Here is a 21,040-nt window from a genome sequence, read left to right as displayed (position 1 = left end):
TCCAAAGCTGAAGAACTGAAGCAAAGAAATGGTAGAGTCAGGATTCTAACCCAATCCCACAGATTCCATAGATGGTGTTTTTAAGCACCCTGCAAGAGCACTCTGTTCCTGTGTATTTCCAGGTAGTTCCAGTTCATGGTTACTACGTGTTGTGGATGAACAAAATTGAAATATTTGGGTTTCTCCTTTGTTCCAGTGATTAATCACTAAATGTTCACATAGCCAGTAAAATTCTATGCCACCAAACTTTAAAGTGCGCTCATGCTGCTGCACTTTAAAAATTAAGGCAAAGGAAGATGCAGAAGGAAGGGTCAAAGCCAAGAGGCGCACACATTGCTGATTTCCATCATGGAACGAAAGATGTTAGTGTAACGTAACATCTGCACCAGGGAAGCAAAGTGATTCGAGTGATTCAGTCAATTTTTCCAAGGCCCACTGTATGCCAAGTACATTTCAAGCTTCAGTATACACTGGAGGATAAAGGCCATTCCCTTTAATTTGTGGTGTATATCCTTAGAAGGGAGTAGACATTCCCAATGCCAGTCACCCAAAAAAGAGGCATATTTTAGGGCAGGGTGGAATCTTGAAATGTGAACTTTAGAAGGAAATGAAATATCTTCCTCCTGCCAGGTGGGGTTCCCTGGGAGCCGAACTTGGAAGAGCCCAAGTGTGTTGTTTTGGTGGGGAGAAAGCATGAGCTGAGGATATTTTGAGGCCTCTGGGCTCCGAAAGCAGCTAAATCCGGTGACCTATTTTAAGTTATTCTCCTTATATTATTTCCTTACTCAAAAACCTTCGAGCAGATTTCATTGAACATGTTATTCTGGTCTCAGTAGTGATGTGGGATAATGAGGAAGGGTCTGTGTTCACCTTTGGAGTAGAGAGAAAAGCAGCCCTCTCTCGAGCTCTGCATTGTGGTGAGATAACGAACTAAGGAACAAGACTCTGGCCCAATCGCTCCTCCACAATGGGTGTTAACTTGTTTTATTGACAGCACTGAATGGACTGGGTGTTCCATTTAGTACTAAGGGATTCAGGAAGTTTTCCACCAAATGTGACACAGAAAAAATTTATGTTGGAAGGATGAAGGGAAAAGTTGGATGGGACCAGGTAATCAAAAGTGTTGAATTCATTAATTCATTCAGCAAATGCTTATTCAGTGCCTCCTATGTGCCACTGAACACATAGGCACTGGGGATGCATCCATGAGCAATGACTCCAACTCAAGACAGCCAGCAGCTATTCTGGCAATGTCCTAGATTGTAAGAAAACTTCAAAATTAATATTTGGGCTGGGCGCAGTGGATCACGCCTCTAATTTCAGGACTTTGGGAAGCTGAGGTGGATCACTTGAGGTCAGGAGTTCAAGACCAGCCTGACCAACATGCTGAAACCCTGTCACTACTAAAAATATAAAAATTAGCCAGGCATGGTGATGAGCACCTGTAATCCCAGCTACTCAGGAGGCTGAGGCAGGAGAATCGCTTGAACCTGGGAGGTGGAGGTTGCAGTGGGACAGGATCGCACCTTTGCACTCCAGCCTGGGCGACCGAGCAAGACTCTGTCTCAAAGAAAAACGAAAACAAAAACAAAAACAAAAACTAGTATTTAATGGATTCTGTCTTCTAGGAATTTACAATTAAGGGAGAGAAGTACATTTAGAAGTGCATTTAGCATTAATATAAGGCATCATTTTTACTCAGTGAATACATTCAGTATCTATTAATACTATGGGCCAGGCCACATATTATTTGCCAGAGAAATGAAAGTAAAGAGACATGGCCCTTACTTACCCTTATTGTGCAGTGCTGTGGGGTATCACCAAAAAAGAAAGAAAAAAATCAAGTAAACAAATGGTGGGTGCTAAGAAACTAACAAGATACTCCTGAAATATTGGTGGAAACTATTTTAGAAAAGGCCTGAGGAAAGTGTTGTTGGTTGAGACCAAAGGCACTTAACCCATCTGTAGAGCATTCAATGATTAGCGGTAAACAAAAGGCTTAAGGGTAGGACCTAAGGTGAAGGGTTCCATTGGAAAGAGGTAGGATTATGCAGGGCCTGATAGGCCAATTAGATAAACTCTGCTAGAGCCTAGGGCAGTCCCTCCTAAGAAAGAATTCTGGGCCAGGCAGTGGCTCACAGGCAGGTGATCACCTGAGGTCAGGAGTTCGAGACCAGCCTGACCAACATGGAGAAACCCAGTCTGTACTAAAAATTCAAAATCAGCCGGGCGTGGCGGCACATGCCTATAATTCCAGCTACTGGGGAGGCTGAGACAGGAGAATTGCTTGAACCCGGGAGGTGGAGGTTGCAGTAACCCTGAGATCGCGCCATTGCACTCCATCTTGGGCAACAAGAGCGAAACTCCATCTTAAAAAAAAAAAAAAGATTCTATGGTTTGAATAGAAAGGAAGAAAGGGAAGTGGCATGAGACAGGCAGGGGAACATTTGTATTCTTCCCTACACAGCAGCCAGAATTTTACTTTCTCAACACATCTGAGAGCATCACTCCCTGGCTTAAACAGTTCAACCATTTTCCATTGTTTAGGACAAACTAACACTTATGTCTGAGCACTTTACATGTATTATCTCGCTTTATCCTTACTGTAGTCCTGAGGTTAGTGCAGGGTTTTTTTTTTTTAAGATGAAGTCTTGCCCTGTTGCCCAGGCTGGAGTGCAATGACACAATCTCGGCTCACTACAAGGTCGGCCTCCCGGGTCAAGCAATTCTCCTGCCTCACCCTCCCAAGTAGCTGGGATTGCAGGCACGTGCCACCACACCCGGTTAATTTTTGTATTTTTAGTAGCAACAAGGTTTCACCATGTTGGCCAGGCTGGTCTCGAACTGCTAACCTCAGGTGATCTGCCTGCTTCAGCATCCCAAAGTGCTGGGACTACAGACATGAGCCACCGTGCCCAGCCCAAGTGCGGTTATTATCCTTGTTTTGTATTTGATGAAACTGAGGCAGAGAGAGGTGAAGTAACTTGCCCAAGATCATAATGACAAAGTGACATGGGTAGGATTCAAACACAGCAGGCTGCCTCTAGAGTTCACGTTCTCACTTAACCAAAGATTAAAATCCGTTTTGGGGGGTTTGACGCCTATCTGTCCCTGCAGTAGACCCACCCTGGCCCATGCAGTTCGTTCCCTCTCGCCAGCTGCACCCCCTCCAGGACTTGGGAGCCCAGAAACCAGCCGAGCCGTCAGCGTTTGGCCTCCTCCGCCACCAGAGGGCGTCATGGGCCGATCGCCCCTCCGCTAACCCCTCATCCCAGGAAAAAGGGGCGCACAGAGGACAGGATGCCAACAGCAAAACCGCTGCGACGTCTCTCTGCCTCAGGGCTCAGAGCAGCGGGCCGGGACCTCCCACTAACGCCCGCCGCAACCTAAGGAAGAGAGAAAAGGCACCTCCTGGGCTGCAACATTAACCGTCATCAGCGCGCCTCCTCATCGCGCACTGCGTCAACCCTGCGACGGGAGGAGGCGGAGCCCCCGCTGTCGCCCCGCCCCCACCTCACGTGACCCACACGGCGCCTCGAGGCCGGAAGCGCGCGCGCTCAGATGTTCCCGGCTATCTGCGAAGTTCTCGGAGACCGGATCCTGCCGCGGGCTCGCGCTTGTGCTTGCGCTAAGGCCGCTGCGCGCGCTCGTTGCCCATCCTGGTCCCCGCCCCTAGGCACGCCGGGCTCTCGGGGTACCACAGTCATGTGCTCGTTAGCGTCAGGCGCTACCGGTGGGTACCCTGGCCCCTCAGCACCCGGCTCGCCCAGCCCCAGGCCGTGCCGCTGTGGGGCCGGTGGAAGACCCTCCGGGACACGGGCCCGGCCCGGGCGGGGTTGGGGGCTCGCAGGGAGCACGGAGGAGGTGCTGAGTGAGGGCTGCGGGTGGACGGGGCGAGGGAGAGCCCATCCTCACTTGCTCCTCGAGCCCCCGGGCCGCACTGGTGTCCGAGGCCGATCTGATTGTTGTGCGTGTGTTAGGCGGCCGGGGCGCTGTGGAGGATGAGGAGGACCCGCCAGAACTGTCGGACAGCGGGGACGAGGCTGCCTGGGAGGATGAGGACGATGCTGATCTCCCACACGACAAGCAACAGACCCCCTGCCTGTTCTGTAACAGGTTCGTCCACCTCAGCGCCTGACCCCTGCCCTAGTGTGCCCAGGCGCGTGGGTGTGTGTGCCCAGGAACGACTTCGGGCAAGAGGCGAGCCAGAGTGGCCTGTCTTTGAATTCTGGAACACTGGTCTGGGGTGAAGGCTTGTGGAGAAGGAGGACCGTCAGTAGTAGAAAGTGGGAACCATGAACTGGAAGGCCGGTTGTACTGCCAGCTTTTGACTAGTAGTGCATTGAATCTGTGGTTCCCTAATCTTGTCGGTTGAAACGCTGAAAAAACAACAACAAAATGATACTGAACTCTGCACCTGAATCCTTCTAAATCAGGCATGGGGTCTAGGAATATTCCCTTTTATGAGAACAAGATCAGAAGTAACAGTGAAGTTACTAACGAGTTACTAAATGAGTAAAATTTGGGAGCCACACTGAACTAGATAATCCCTACGGAGCCTTCCAGCTTTACCATGCTAATTATTTGACAAGTTGGGAGCTTCTCAGGTGAAACATTTCTGTTACATTTGAGCGGTTTACATAGCCTAAGAAGGAAGTTCACCTTCCTTAAGTAGGATTTTTCACTTGGAGAAAAAGAGACTGCAGTATCAATTTGCTCAAGGTCACAAAGCTGTGGTGTGCTTATTTCCAAACTCACATTCCTGCCACTTGAAATTCTGCGTATTAGTCTTGGGAAGCTTTGGCTGCTGTCCTAGGCAAATAGGCAGGAAAGAGGCCCGGCTGGCATTGGCCAGTGTTACTTTAATACTTTTTTTCAGTGTTCCCTGTATCTGGGCGTGGTGCTGATTGGTGGTGTGTTAGTGTTCTCATCTGTAGCCCCATTGGGTAGATAGAATGCCTGTATATATTCTAGTTGTCATACAGTATTTATTGAGCACCAGTGGTGCAGTGGCTGTGATAGCCTCCATAAATACTTCAAATAACCTATCTTGGTAAACATTTGTTGAAAACTAATGCTCCACATGTGTTAGGAATATAGATAAGGTATGCAGCTTCTCTGCTGTGTATTCCTGTTTAAGTGTCCTTCAGATTTGCATGTCACATAATAAAGAGGCTTGATCCTCACAGTGTCTATAATGCAAGTACGTCGGGAACACTACAAGATCACTTTTGAAATAAGACACTTTGGGAGTATGCCAGCTGTAAAATTACATTTTTTGCTTTATTTCTAAAAGCAGTTTGAGCTGTGCCAGTTCAAAGCCTCTGAAAGCAGAGTTGACACTTAGAGAAGAATCTCAAGTAGAGAAATTGTGTGACTTGAGAGAAACAGACTCTATCAAAGGGAACGCTCTTAAAAGCTTGTTGATAAAATCAGTGACATTATTTGACAAATAAATTCACCTTGATGTTTAAACGATAATTGGTTTTAGGTGTAAAATGGGACTCAGAAGTACTAATTCCCTTTAGAAATGCTGGGTTCCCTTCCTTTCAGATACAAGTCTGTTTTTTCTTAATTGGAAATAAAACTAGAAACCACCAGAGTAAAAAAAAAAAAAAAAAAAAAAAAGTGTATATGTAGCATGAAATCAGTATTTAGACTTCTTGGGGGACTATTCCATGAAGCTATTGCTTAATTTTTCAGGTTATTCACATCTGCCGAAGAAACATTTTCACACTGTAAGTCTGAACATCAATTTAATATTGACAGCATGGTTCATAAACATGGTGAGTGTTTTTTAGAATAAAGGCAATTTAAGTTGTGAAATTTGGCCAGGTATGGAGGCTCACACCTGTCATCCCAGCACTTTGGGAGGCTGAGGTGGCTGGTCACTTTAGGTCAGGAGTTCAAGACCAGCCTGGCCAACATGGTGAAACCCCATCTCTACTAAAATACAAAAGTTATCTGGGTGTGGTGATGCACACCTGTAATCCCAGCTACTCAGAAGACTGAGGCAGGTGAATTGCTTAAACACGGGAGGTGGAGGTAGCAGTGAGCTGAGATGGCATCACTGCACTGCAGCCTGGGTGACAGTGAGACTCTTCTCAAAAAAAAAAAAAAAAAAAAAAGAAAAAGAAGGTTGTGAAATATAAGTTCAGATTTTATAGTTTTTCAGACCCTTTTCTGTATGAGTTTAATATGGCAAATCATACAGCAACATCTTATCTTGTGGAAATGGAGTTTTTTTGACAAGCAGTCCTTGAGAAAAGATGAATAAGTCACTCTTCTAGACAAGATTCACTATATTTAAGCTTATATTAGCTTTTCAACTAAAAACAAAAACAGATTTGGCATGTGATTACATTTTTACATTTTATGTGATTACATATTAGATTTAGGGAGAGCAAGTGTAGGTGTAGGACTTGAAAAAGGAGGCAGTTCATTTGAAAAAAGACAATCAGCTTGAAGAATGACATGAACTTCACAGCCTATGAGACTGAGTTTTATACAAAGTTTGGTAGAGACTGGAAAAAGTGATGAAGTTAAGGTTAATATGCAAAGTACTCAGGTGATGTTTCTATTGAAACTTTTATTTAAACACACTTGACTTACGATTAAGGACTTCCACTTCTTTAAATGGATATAGAAGAGCTATACTACAATAAAATTAAATAGGCCAGGTGCGGTGGCTCACGCCTGTGATTCCAGCACTTTGGGAGGCCGAGGTGGGTGGATCACAAAGTCAGGGGATCGAGACCATCCTGGCTAACCCAGTGAAACCCCTACTCTACTAAAAATTCAAAAAATTAGCCAGGCATGGTGGCACGTGCCTGTAGTCCCAGCTACTTGGGAGGCTGAGGCAGGAGAATCACTTGAACCCGGGAGGCAGAGGTTGCAGTGAGCTGAGATCATGCCACTGCACTCCAGCCTGGGCGACAGACTGAGACTCCGTCTCACAAAAAAAAAAAAAAAAAAATACAGAATAGGTGTTTTGGTCCCTATATTTGTTGACAACTAAGAAGGGACATTATTGAAGACTAGCAAATACTAACAGATGTTTCAGTGTCAATAAATATGTGGTATCACATGTTCATAAATCATAAATTCAGGTGCAAGTACTTTTGTAAGGCATAAATGACAGCCTCATTTTTTAATGCTTTTTGTTTTTGTTTTTGTTTTTGTTTTTTCTGAGACGGAGTCTCGCTCTTGTTGCCCAGGCTGGAGTGCAATGGCGTGATCTCGGCTCACCGCAACCTCCGCGTCCTGGGTTCAAGTGATTCTCCTCCCTCAGCCTCCCGTGTAGTTGGGATTATAGGCATGCTCCACCACACTGGCTAATTTTGTATTTTTAGTAAAGACAGGGTTTCTCCATGTTGGTCAGGCTAGTCTCAAACTCCCAACCTCAGGTGATCCACCCGTCTTGGCCTCCCAAAGTGCTGGGATTACAGGTATGAGCCACTGTGCCCAGCCTTAACGTTTTTAATGTTGCATTTCTAAAGTATTAGAATCATACTTGAGATAGAATTATGTTTTGTTTTTTTTTTTTTCCACTTACCAATATAGGGGGTTTGTATACTATTAAAGCTTTCTCATAACAACAGTTTTATGACAAATAATTGGTTGGTTGGATATATTACTGCTTTCCTTTGTTTTAAATGCTGCTTAATTTCTGGAAAGATATGAGAACCAGATAACAAGCCTTATTGGGTTTGCATCATTTAACTTCATGTAGAAGCTAGTATACACCATGTCCTGGCAAAATTATAATTTGATACACACCATAAAAATTAGGGATTTAAAACTTTCAGCTCTGATATCAATTGCCAAATACTTGGTAAAATGTCGGACCTAATTTTCCAGATTTGTGTTGTTCTGACAAAGGAGGAGCAGAATTTTAAAGATCAATTTCCCATCCTTTTAGAAATACTACAAAAACTTTAATTTGTCTTCTATGGCTGCTTCTCAATACAGAAGTATTGTCGTATTACTACTTCTAATTCTTAATAAAATTCAAAATATAAGTAGTAATTTAGAGGTCAGAAGTATTTTATTGTTTAATCAGAGAAGTCTTTATAAAACGGGTCAGTTAAACAAAACTCCTTATGTTAAAATAGGTGAATTATCTTTTTTCCCCCTTTAGGACTTGAATTTTATGGATACATTAAGCTAATAAATTTTATTAGACTTAAGGTAAGTTGACAACTTAATTTACAATTTTGTTTAGAAATTAAAGAAATGCTACAGTGACTGTCAGTGTACTGATTATTTAAAAGAATATGAGGAACTGCATTAAATTCGGTACTCATTATATTGGGGAATCATGGACATTAGGAACTAGCACAGCAGAAAGCACCATGTAAGTGTCTACCATAACTAACAAATACTATTTTCACTGCGTCTAAGAGATGAATCCGTGTATATGAAAAAGTAATTCAGTGTCAGATAAAGGGAAATACTGATGGACAGGATCTGTAAAATCAGAAATAATTTCTAATGTGATTTTAAGTATTTTGATTGCTCTTTTTTCTGTTTTTTTCAAATACTTTGTGTTTTTTTTGTCCTACTTAAATGAATGTTTAATGACATGACAACACTTTCCCCAAATCCAAACAGTAAAAAAAACTCTGCATTGAAACTACTGATTAAGCAATTATCCAGCAAGTTAATGAAATGACAGGCATGTACAGACTTTTTAGAGACATACTGATTTTGTGTAATGCAAACATAATTTCCTTTGTTTAATTCTGTAGTTTTTACTAAGGAGATTTTGCGATTAATGAAAAAAACATGAAATTAATTTTATATCCAGAATCCTACAGTTGAGTACATGAATTCCATATACAACCCAGTGCCTTGGGAGAAAGAAGAATATTTGAAGCCAGTATTAGAAGATGACCTTTTACTTCAATTTGGTAAGATGAACATAAGTGTATCTACTTTAATTAACATAAGGCCATTTGTTATGGCAAAATGGAAGTAAAGTGTTTTAGGAAAAGACATGCTTTTTAAAATTCTCTAAATGCCTCATCACGTAGTTGGTTTCAATAGAAAAGTTAAGTTGCTTAAAAACTAATAGTCGGCCAGGCGCGGTGGCTCATGCCTGTAATCCCAGCACTTTGGGAGGCTATAGGCAGATCATGAGGTCAGGAGATCGAGACCATCCTTGCTAACACAGTGAGACCCCATCTTTACTAAAAATACAAAAAGTTAGCCGGGCATGGTGGCGGGCACCTGTAGTCCCAGCTACTGGGAGGCTGAGGCAGGAGAATCTCTTGAACCTGGGATACAGGTGACAGAGCAAGACTCTGTCTAAAAAAAACAAATACTCTGTGATCAAAGGATTGTCTGTTTTTGCCTTTAATTGCTTCATTTATTTTGGAGCTCTTATGTGAGGTTTATACACATTTATAATTGTTATATTTTACTGAAATATTGGCCAACTTTTGCAGTAATTCTTCTCTGCCTGAAAGAAGTATCCAGGTGATTTGAACATCCTGAGACAGAAGGTAGACGTGGAAATTTGTCTTTCTGAATATGGTTTAGGCCTTTGAATTCTAGCAAATTGTAGTTAGGAATCTTAATATTAACTAAATCCTTTCTCTTTTTCAAATCTCTAAGTTTAATCTTTAATATATAATTATCTGCATATTCTTAAAATTAAAAAGTTTTTATTATGACAATTTTTATTGTAGCAGAAAGCAAAACAGAAACTGACCAGTTTGAAGAATTTTGAAATCAAAATACAAAATGAGGTTTGTAGTAGGAAGTAGAAAACACAGTATACCAGCCTTATATGATTTGGAAATATTTTGTTGTGTTCATTAATTTTTGGTGAATTAGATAGTGAATGAATGCAGTTTTTAAACCTCAGTGACTCAATATTCTACCAGAGTGATTAGAAGTTAGTGACACCCTGCACTGCTTTTATAACAAGAATTCAACTTAGGCTGTAGTCTCTTACAGTATTAGGCATTCGTTAGGCTTAGCTGTTTTGTCCTAACTCTGAAGAAGTGTCTTCACAACTGAAAAATGAATAGGAATGTTTACAAAGTCACATTTCTTCCAGTGCTATCCTGAGGGGAAAAGGTAATATTTGCACTACTTCCTGCCTTAAGTTGATCTGAAAGTTAGACCAGTAAATGGACATGGATTTTGTGAAATTCACAAACTACATATATTAACTTATCTTTGCAGAGAAGTGAAATTAAAATTAAATATAGTGAAATTAAAATTAAATCAATAATTTAAAAATACTAGGAATTAGAATATTTAATAATATCAGCAATAAGACTTTAGTGTATAGATTTCATTCCACCTTGCCCAGGATGAAAAATTAGTGTGTAGAATTCTTTGCACACTGTCCTTAGGAATGTTTTTTTTTCCTCCAGTTTTATTCAGGTATAATTGATAAGTGAAAATTTTGTACATTTCAAGTATACAATATGACGATTTGATTTGCATATACTTTGTGAAGTGATTACTGTAACCAAGCTGATTAACATCATCACCTCACGTTCCATTTTTTATTTTTGTGTTGAGAACAGCTGAGATCTACTGTCTGCAAATTTCAAGTATACAGTGCGGCATTTTTAACTATAGTCACTTTACCATAGGCAGATGCCCATAACTTACTCGTATTGTAGCTGAAAGTGTGTACACTTTGACCAACATCTCCTCATTTCCACCACCATTTCACTCTCTGCTTCTGTGAGTTTTTTTTTTAATTCCACACAAAAGTGAGATCACACAGTGTTTGTCTGTTTGTGTCTGTCTTATTTTGCTTCACATAATGTCCTCCACGTTCATTCATATTGTCATATATGGCAGGATTTCCCTTAAGCAATATCTGAATTTAATACCTGCTACAATAAGGACACAGGCTAGGAGGTGGCTTTGTGTAATGGCAAGAACATGGGCTGGGAATGCAGGTGTGAGTTTAAATCTTAGTTCTTCCATAAACAGATATATAACTTTGGGATAGTCACTTAATTTCTCTGAAATTTATTTTTTCCATGCCTCAAATAGGGATAAATACATCTTTACTGTGTTTTGAGAATAAAACGAGATGTAATGATGTACTTGAAAGATACCTGCTGATCAATAAATATTAGGTTTTTTCTTTCTACTTTTTTCTCCCTGGATTTGGTTGAGTATAATTAATATTTAAATATATGTCCAGTTGAGCCAGCTAATGAAAAACTTAGACTAAAAGCATGCTCTTTGAATTCAAACTGAAATAGTTTAGATGATAAATATTTATGATTATTATTTTTAAGACCGAGTCTCACTGTATTCTCCAGGTTGGAGTACAGTGGTGCGATCTCAGCTCACTGCAACCTCCACTTCTGAGATTCAAGCAATTCTCCTGCCTCAGTCTCCCAAGTAGCTGGGACCACAGGCCCGCACCACCAGGCCTGGCTAATTTTTTGTATTTTTTTTTTTTTTTTTTTAGTAGAGACAAGGTTTCACCAAATTGGCCAGGCTAGTCTTGATCACTGTTGGCCTCAAGTGATCTGCCTGCCTCGGCCTTGCAAAATGCTGGGATTATAGGTGTAAGCCACTGTGCAAAGCCAAGATGATTAATATTCAATTAAAAGTACTTTCACTAATCTTTCTCAATTGGCCACATAGTAGAAGCTTAGGGCATATTTATTCCTAACATATTTATACTTGTTTTGTTGTTATAAGATGGCCTGATGATAATGTCCATTTATTTCTTTAGATGTGGAAGATCTTTATGAACCGGTGTCAGTACCCTTCTCATACCCCAATGGGCTCAGTGAAAATACATCTGTTGTTGAAAAATTGAAATGTATGGAAGCCAGGGCATTGTCTGCTGAAGCCGAATTGGCTAGAGCACGTGAAGATCTGCAAAAAATGAAGTAATTTATCAATCTTGCAAAATTAATTGTTTAGATCTCCAAAATAATACAACCAATGGCAAAGTAGAATATAGAACATTTCATATACTGGAAAGTACAATGTAGATATTTTATCTTCATACAGTTAAAGATATGTAGCATTTTTATACATTATGGATATCGTTAATTAATATAAAGTCTTATGGTTTTACCTATTCTGATATGTTCTGACAAATGTTGTCCTCATGAATGTTTTTGTTTTTTATTGCCTTCCTTTCAGTTTTCCTGTTTGCAGTTGATTTCTCCATTTTACTTTTTCTATCTTAGTTTTTTAAAGTGGAAGGATTAATCTTTTTGAGGTTTGGGGAAAATACAGGGTTGAAGTTTTTATTTTTAAAGAATCAAAATGTAGGCTGCAGTGGCTCACATCTGTAATCTCAGCACTTTGGGAGGCCAAGGTGGGTGGATCATGAGGTCAGGAGTTTGAGACCAATCTGGCCAACATGGTGAAACCCCATCTCTACTAAAAATACAAAAATTAGCTGGGGTGTGGTGGTGCATGCCTATAATCCCAGCTACTTGGGAGGCTGAGACGGGAGAATTGCTTGAATCCGGGAAGTGGAGGTTACAGTGAGCCGAGATCATGCCACTGTACTCCAACCTGAGCAACAGAGCAAGACTTTGTCTTGTGTGTGTGGGGTGGGTGTGAGAAGAATCAAAATGTAATTATGGTATAGTATGAACCCAGAAAACCAGATACACAGTGACAGTTTTTTCCAGTGAATAAATTAGCATTGTACTGGTGTAGTACTTTTCAAAGTTTAATGTGCATAGGAATCAATTGGGATCCTGTTAAAATGTAAATTCTGATTCAGGAGATTGAGAACAGGGCCTGAGATTCTGCATTTCTAACAAGTATACCTCACAGGCCTTCCTGTTGGATTTGTAAGCTGTTTGCTGTTGCCTGAGTACCTATTTGATGATTTGCCAGAATGTATGTTCAGCGGGAAAGATAGTAGAACCAATTGTAGTTCCTCTTCTCTGTTTCAGAATTTTTATGCTAGGTAACCAAGCAACCAACACAAACTTTACCTTTTGCCCCTTTGGACTTGTCCCTTCTGTATACCTTATGGATTCCTAATATGTCATGATCTGAGAGGGATCTGAGTTTTAGAGCTGGAGTGGGTGGTGTTGGTGTATATAAATAATTATCTATTTGGGTCTACTTTCTGCTTATATAACACTCCCAAGAAATAATATGGTTTTAAAGAATATTAATAGAGCTGAAATACACGACATTGATCCAGTTGCTAAAAAAGGATTTTAAAACAATAGAAATAATAGAGGATAATAAAAGTAATATGCTTATTTTGTTCAGTTGAAAGACATAAAGAGGATAATTTGCAGTTGGCATTGCTTTTGTGGTTTGTAGAAGGAGTGCATAAAATTGTTTTTGAATATTGCCGTTGCTTCAGATCCAGCAGGGGGAGCTTTCAGTTATTCAAGGTAGAATGTGATTTAGAAGGCTCATCACACTATACTGCCTCCTCTTTCCTCTTCTTCAACCTCTAGCCTTTCCTTTATTCATGGTCCAATAAACCTGTCTCAAGGGTGTATTTCAAATTGATTACAGACAATTTGCTCAGGATTTTGTGATGAACGCAGATGTCAGAACCTGCTCGTCATCTACTAGTATCATTGCGGACCTCCAGGAGGATGAGGACGGTGTTTATTTCAGCTCATACGGGCATTATGGGATACATGAAGAAATGCTAAAGGTTAGAAAAGAACACAAATGTGCCAAATCCATACTAAAGGAAAAATAGAACAGGTTCTTTCTTAATATATATGTACACTGTAGGAGACCTCCTTTTTTTGGGTGGGGAGAACTGCTTTTTAAACACCTCTTTGGTGCTTGATAGCTCATCTTGGGTTGAAAATATTACAAGACTGGGCACGGTGGCACATGCCTGTAATACCAGCACTTTGGGAGCCCAAGGCAGGAGGACTGCTTGAGCCCAGGAGTTCGAGACCAGCCTGGGCAATGTAGTGAGACCCTGTCTACCAAAAAAAAAAAAAAAAGGAAAGAAGAAGAAAAGATTACAGAGGCATCAGTCATTTGTACATTCCATTTAAAATCATTATTAATCTTTTTATGAAATCACTTTTTCCTTAAAATATTGGAAAAATTTGGCAATTTTAGTCTTCTCAAAGGCAACTATTAAATAGGAACAATTAGATGGATTAAATTATATATTTACCTTTTAATGTATATAGGAAATGATTAATTTCAGTGTTTTAAATAGCCATACTGACTTTTGTTTGGGCCAATAATAAATTCTTTGATATAAAGTTTAATTATAAATCTCACAATTATTATGGAACTTTTTTACCATTGAAATCATTGACATACAGGAGTATTTCCTGAATTGGTCAAATTAGATACAGTCATGCACTGCATACTAATGTTTCAGTCAATCAGACTGATGTGATGGTGCCGCCATGAGACTATAATGCCATATTTTTACTGTACCTTTTCTATGTTTAGATATGCTTAGATACAAAAATACCATTGTGTTATAGTTGCCTACAGTATTCAGTACAGTGACATGCTGTACAGGTTTGTAGCCTAGGAGTAATAGGCTATCTTACAGAGCCTAGGTGTGTAGTAGGCTATATACCATCTCCATTTGTGAAGTATGCTCTGTGATGTTCACACAACACATTTCTCAGAAGTATCCCTAGCATTAAGCAACACGTGACTGTATTTAAATCTGGCTGGTTTTAATTTTTATAACGGTAATATCCATGTAAAATAAAAGTTGATTTCTAGCTATACTTGATAATTATACATTTTATTAAGTATTATAGATTGTAAAATAGGAAGATGTAATTTTTAGTTCAGTGAAATTTAGAATATCTACGTAGAGTAAAATAAATGTTGGAACGTAAACATTGAAAGTTTAGATGTTTATCTCTGAATTTTAGATGCCACCATTACCTATTCTTAAAACCAACAAACAAAATATCCCTTTCTAAATCCTTCCTCCAGAGATTGTTTTATTTTATGGTTTCCCTGAAGCATAGGCATTTAAGCTAACCAGGGATATTTGATAACATGTATATATTTTGTTGATTCGGTTTTGCCGGATCACAGAATAGAAGTTTGGTAATTGATAATTGTACTTATGTGGGGTCTTTTAAAACATTGTCATGTCATTACTAATTACATGTCGTGGTTGTGCTTTTTGTTGTCACTTGGGTAATGGCATAGCATTATAAATAATAGATACGTTATTATAAGTAATACATTATTTTGAGTCTCAGTGAATTCGTTGAAAAGAAATTGACTTGCTTCATTTTCTTTATTAATTTTTTTATGTTTAGAATATTTTCTTTAAAGAAGTTTATCTAGAGCCATGTTTGTCATTTTAAATCATCCCATTAAATACCATAAACCTTTCATTCCTTTGGTATGGAAATTGTGTTGGGCTTTTCAGACAGGTTAAAGGTTACTGAAACTTTCAGTAGAGTGTTGAGCGTTGTGAGTACAATCATCAAGGAAATTTAGTTTAAGTACTGACCATTTACAAATCTTTATCCTGGACACTTGTATCTATATGTCAGTAACCGTAAGATTTCACACCTGGTCTGGTACCTTTAACTCCTTTCGATGTACATATAGATTTAAGAAGTTCCAACTTGAAGTTTCCAGTGTCACCTTTTCCCTTTGAGAGAATCACTTAAATATCATTCTGTGTGCCCTAGCTTCCTTTAGTTCTTGTGCAGTGTAATATCCTCCCCTTGGAAATTATTCTATTAAATGTCTATAGGACATATGGATAGTTGATTCAAAAAGAACTGTTTATACATTTGCATTTTGCCAAGTTATGTGCTGTGAATGAATGGGAAGCATGCCTTATATCACAGCTTTATTTCTCGTTTCTTATCAGAATGATTCTTAGCACACATAAACTGTTCAAGGTATATTACCACTAGAATGTTACCTAATTTTTGTAACTCATTTAAAATTGAGAAATCATATTTGCAGGACATATTTTTGTGGTTGGAATCGGCCTTGTTTTTAGAGAGTATAATTCGGGTTTTTTGTTGCTTGGCTTCATGTCTTTTCATGACACTATTTTTGGTACATGTTTTGATTAAAATTTTTAAAAAAATAGCTTGTGATCTTATTTCTTTAGATGAGATGAAGTTACCTTTCTTGAATTACAGAGATATAATTGATAGAGGGATAAATTACATGAACTTTCAAAATTCCTTGCCACTTTATCTTTTTGAAGAAGAGTCATCATTGACTACTACTGTAAATCCGAAATGCATCATTCTTCTTTGTTTTAAGATCAACATTATTCATTCTGTTGTACATTTATCACAGATCATAGTGCCCTTTAGTAAAGTGAAATTTTAGTAATTTTTCTTTGCTGCATTCTCTTTATTGTATCTGCACCTGTCTTATGGACTGCCAAGTGAGCACTACCACCTTTATGAGCTTGTAAATTAAAAACATACTGTTGCTTATATATGTAAAATTTATAGTATATAACTTTTTTCTTTACCTTCATTCTTCGTATTTGCAGGAATAATTTCTTGATACCTTACTAGTCTTAAAATATTATCTTGCTCCTAAGTATTGGAGCAGTAATTTTTTTATTTTATTTTTCTTAGTTTCAAGGTTGATATAAAAAATTTTTTTAATTTCTGTTTATTGTTGTTTTGTATTGACATGTTAGCCTTTGTTAGAATAAATTTTTAGAAATGGTTATAAAGGCTGCTCTTTTGTTTGCTTACATTTTCTTATTTATTGGATTTTTTTTTTTTTTTCAAAAATTCAGTGACTAAATTGAAGCTCTGCTATATACAAGGCACTATGTTTTGTATACTTTGGATTTCATTACACCAGCATGAGCATACAAACAAAAACAAATGAATATATTGAAAGAGCCAGAATGAAAGATTGTCATTTAGTTGAGTAGCAGTGCATGGCGTTAGGACAGCAGTTGGAATTCTATTGATTAAGTGGAAGTAGTGGTGAGGCAGTATGATTTGTGAGAGCTTTCTGAGTGACTGCATTCCTGACTGATGTTCACCCTCTGTAAGTTTTGTTGTTTCTGCAAAAATCACTGGTTATAGTATCAGAGGAGTATAAAATTTGTAAACATGTATGAAATGGTATGCTTTGAAAAAAGTTTTAAAATTAGATAATTAGTTTATATATACATTTATTTATCTTAGTAATTCTTAAAGTAACTTCGGGAGAAGATTTAATAAGCCTAATTTTAAAATTTTTTTGAAAAGCAGTGAGAAGTAATCAGAAAACATGGAATTAATTGTGGACAATTCCCTTTTTAGGTCTAGTACTTAAGTAAAACAACTTGCCCTTTAAGATCTCCTTTTATGCTTTAAAAAAAGTCTCAATTGGCATAAAAATATTTTGGGGGTATGATTTGTATAAAATTTTGATATTGTAGCAATTGGTGTAATATTTTGTTTTCACCCTGATGTGAAACTTAAAACTAGAATTCCCGTTGTGTGATACTTATTTTTATCACAGTCATATTGTACTAACATGACAGCAGAGCCCCTGACTGCTTAATTTGCAGTCAGTATGTGTTTCAACCTAGGGAATCAACTCTATTCATGAACCAGCATAAATGTCAGAGTTACGTGCTTGCCTTGGTCACAAGGTTATATGAGACTCCAGAGTGTAGGAGCCTTATAATGTGGGCTGCAGGGCTCAAATGATTTACTTTTAGGCTTACAGGCTTTTAAACATCATTTCCTACTACAGAAATTTTTACAAACAAAACAGGAATGTAAATCAGATAGGTGCTGATCAATGACTTTCTTTGAAAAACGTATCCAGTTTAGTGTAATTTTTCGTATGTAGCTGCAACGTTTGCATTTATTTATTTTTATCTCCTTTCTTCTTTTGTTTTGTTTTTGAGATGGAATTTTTGCTCTTGTGGCCCAGGCTGGAGTGCAATGGTGCGATCTCAGCTCACCGCAACCTCCGCCTCCCGGTTCAAGCGATTCTCCTGCCTCAGCCTCCTCAGTAGCTGGGATTACAGGCATGCGCCACCATACCTGGCTAATTTTGTATTTTTGGTAGAGACAGGGTTACTCCATGTTGGTCAGGCTGGTCTCAAACTCCCGGCCTCAGGTGATCTGCCCGCCTCAGCCTCCCAAAGTGCTGGGATTACAGGCGTGAGCCTCCGAACCCAGCCCCTTACTTTTATTTCTGTTTTTTTTGGAGACAGGGTCTTACTTTGTTGCCCAGCCTGGTCTCAGACTCCTAGCTTCAAGTGAGTATTCCAGGCGTGAGCCACTGCACTTGGCTTCTCCCTTATTTTAATATAGCTGTAGTGCAGAGAATCAGGCTGTAGTTTCCAGGCCCTGTTGAAAGGAGAAAACATATTCATCTTTTATTAGCTTCAATTATCACTCTAAGTCTTATGGTGATAATGCACATAAAGAGAAAAATGTACACATTTTTAAGAACTTGGGTCTTATTTGAGTTTCAGTCTTCATAAAATATTTTCTTTGTGTGTTGTTGCTATTTCTATTCTTTTTTGTTTTCTTAGGAAAAAAAATAAGCTTGGTATCCCAGGTATAAAAGCTGCTATGGAAACTAGCAATGTGTGATAAAATGGCAAATATCACCCTTAAAAAATTTATTTGTTTAGACTGTCCTATAAACACAGCGTTTTCATCTCTCCACCCTAGGACAAAATACGAACAGAAAGCTACCGAGATTTCATATACCAGAATCCACATATCTTCAAAGACAAGGTAAGTAGCATAGGTTATAGAATTATACATTTCATGTTGTTCTTGGGCAGTAGAAATCCTCTGTTGGGTCATCATTGTGATAGCAATTGATTTAACACCTTCTGTCTTTATTTCATGGAAGACTTTTATGATGCTGCTCTGTGGTGCAGAGTACTGATAACAGAAATGCTGATTGCTGCTGTCATTCAATATGCTCTTTTTAAAAATTGAAAGTTATTAATTATAATGACATAGCTTAGTTATAATGACATAGCTTAGTTAAATTTTGCTTATTCAGATAATTTTGCTTAAACCATATTTTTTGTTTATAGTTATTCCTATGAATTTTAAATGTATCAGATAAGCACCATGTCATAGCACACTTTTAATTATTACTCTAGTTTGTGTTCAGTAATGGAAAATTAATGAGTTTAAGAACATTAAGAAGTAGGGTTTACTATTGTAATATAGTACTTATTTTATATGCTTTCTTTTAATACTTTACCCCATTAAGAGATACTTTGTATTTTACAATTAGTTTTAATATTGGCTTAAGTTATTTAAAAAATGATCTTATACTCTTGTGTGTGCATGTGCCTGAGTGTTTGAAATTTGTGTTTTTTGGCTTTTCTTCCTTACATATTTTGTTTTTTCATTTTTTCTTTACTCTGTTTCCCTCTGTCTTTTCCCCTCTGCCTTTTCCTCCCTTTCTACATTGGCATGGTTACTTAAAAGTTCAGATTTTCGGCCAGGCGCAGTGGCTCAAGCCTGTAATCCCAGCACTTTGGGAGGCCGAGACGGGCGGATCACGAGGTCAGGAGATCGAGACCATCCTGGCTAACACGGTGAAACCCCATCTCTACTAAAAAAAATACAAAAAACTAGCCGGGCGAGGTGGCGGGCGCCTGTAGTCCCAGCTACTCGGGAGGCTGAGGCAGGAGAATGGCGTAAATCCGGGAGGCAGAGCTTGCAGTGAGTTGAGATCCGGCCACTGCACTCCGGCCTGGGCGACAGAGCGAGACTCCGTCTCAAAAAAAAAAAAAAGTTCAGATTTTCTGTTTGTTCTTCCTGATGGGAAATTAATCCTCTAATTTAATCAGAAATATTATGATCTCTGCCGTTTACATACCTTTCCTTGGGAATTTTTTCCCACTCTTTTTACTTTGAGAACATGTATGTTGATAATGTATCAGATTCTTATAATTCGGCTTTCATTTCTCTAAGATTATTTCATGGGCTTTACATGATATGGCAGCAGTAGCAACCTTTATGTTTTAAAAATCCTTTTTCCTGATTTTTGTATTGTTTGGAATATAATCTGGATTGACTTTTCATTTTCCATACCTCTTTTTTAAGAGCAGTGTTTCACTTGTGAGTTGGCTGAATTGGACAGAATTTATATGGTGCTCTGATCTTTTTGGACAAAGCATTACACCTCACGAAAAGTTTATAATTGTTCGTTTGTGCTGATTCCCACCAGAGACAAATAAATGATTTCATTTAAAAATTATAGTTGATCAGTTTTTTATTTTTTTATATTTAAGTTTTTTGTATGCTTTTTATATGTTACTATAGTGGAGACTTTTCATAGTTTTTTTTTTTTTTTTTTTTTGAGACAGAGTCTTACTCTGTCACCCAGGCTGGAGTGCAGTGGCGCGATTTCGGCTCACTGCAACCTCTGCCTCCCGAGTTCAAGCGATTCTCCTGCGTCAGCCTCCCCAGTAGCTGGGACTGCAGGCATGTGACACCATGCCCAGCTAATTTTTGTATTTTTAATAGAGATGGGGTTTCACCATGTTGGTTAGGATGGTCTTGATCTCTTGACCTTGTGATCTGCCTGCCTTGGCCTCCCAAAGTGCTGGGATTACAGGCGTGAGCCACCGCACCCGGCCCTTCATAATTTTTATATTTGCAAAACAAGTGCTGGAAAATTTATTTAATGTTTGTCTAAAAACCACTTTGTTTCCAGTGAAGCAAATTATGTTACTGTTAACGACGTTGCTTTATATTTCTAGTTAGATTATGCCCAGATTTTTATTTTATTTTTTCCTTAATATGTAAATATGAGAATCACTAATCCTGGCTAGTCTGGAACCAGTTATATAATTTTGGGCAAGTGGTGAATCTCTTTGGGCCTAACCTGTAAGGTGATTGTAAAAATTCCTTCTGGTAAATTCTGTGGGTTTCGTTACGGTGAAAGCATCATCATTGCCTTTCTTTGAGCCATCTTCTCTTAACAAGGAATACCAGAGGAGCTTGTTAAGAAAGTAAATTAGAATGTTCCTTCAGTATGCTTCTGAATGGAGTTGTCTTGTAATAGGTAAGTAAATACTGAAAAAGCTCAAGTGTTAGTAATCATAAGATTAATCATCAAGTATTAAATATTGTTA

General features: G+C 38.6%; 1 protein-coding gene across 2 annotated transcripts in view; it reads left to right on the top strand.

Moving 5' to 3' along the window:
- Positions 1 to 3,559: 3,559 nt before the first annotated feature.
- Positions 3,560 to 21,040, top strand: part of PRMT3 (protein arginine methyltransferase 3) — a 129,026-nt gene continuing 111,545 nt past the window's right edge. The window contains exons 1-8 of one of the 2 annotated variants that reach the window (XM_015114631.3): positions 3,560 to 3,733; positions 3,981 to 4,116; positions 5,704 to 5,786; positions 8,141 to 8,190; positions 8,810 to 8,912; positions 11,723 to 11,882; positions 13,495 to 13,639; positions 18,606 to 18,671. In XM_015114631.3, coding sequence (XP_014970117.2) covers positions 3,562 to 3,733; positions 3,981 to 4,116; positions 5,704 to 5,786; positions 8,141 to 8,190; positions 8,810 to 8,912; positions 11,723 to 11,882; positions 13,495 to 13,639; positions 18,606 to 18,671 — 915 coding nt within the window. In that variant the 5' untranslated portion in view covers positions 3,560 to 3,561. The remainder of the gene's footprint in view (positions 3,734 to 3,980; positions 4,117 to 5,703; positions 5,787 to 8,140; positions 8,191 to 8,809; positions 8,913 to 11,722; positions 11,883 to 13,494; positions 13,640 to 18,605; positions 18,672 to 21,040) is intronic. The other variant, XM_077964829.1, reaches the window with a different exon arrangement.

Source organism: Macaca mulatta, chromosome 14 (genome assembly GCF_049350105.2).
Source record: "Macaca mulatta isolate MMU2019108-1 chromosome 14, T2T-MMU8v2.0, whole genome shotgun sequence".
NCBI classification, from domain to species: domain Eukaryota; kingdom Metazoa; phylum Chordata; class Mammalia; order Primates; family Cercopithecidae; genus Macaca; species Macaca mulatta.
This window is presented reverse-complemented; position numbering and strand designations above follow the sequence as displayed.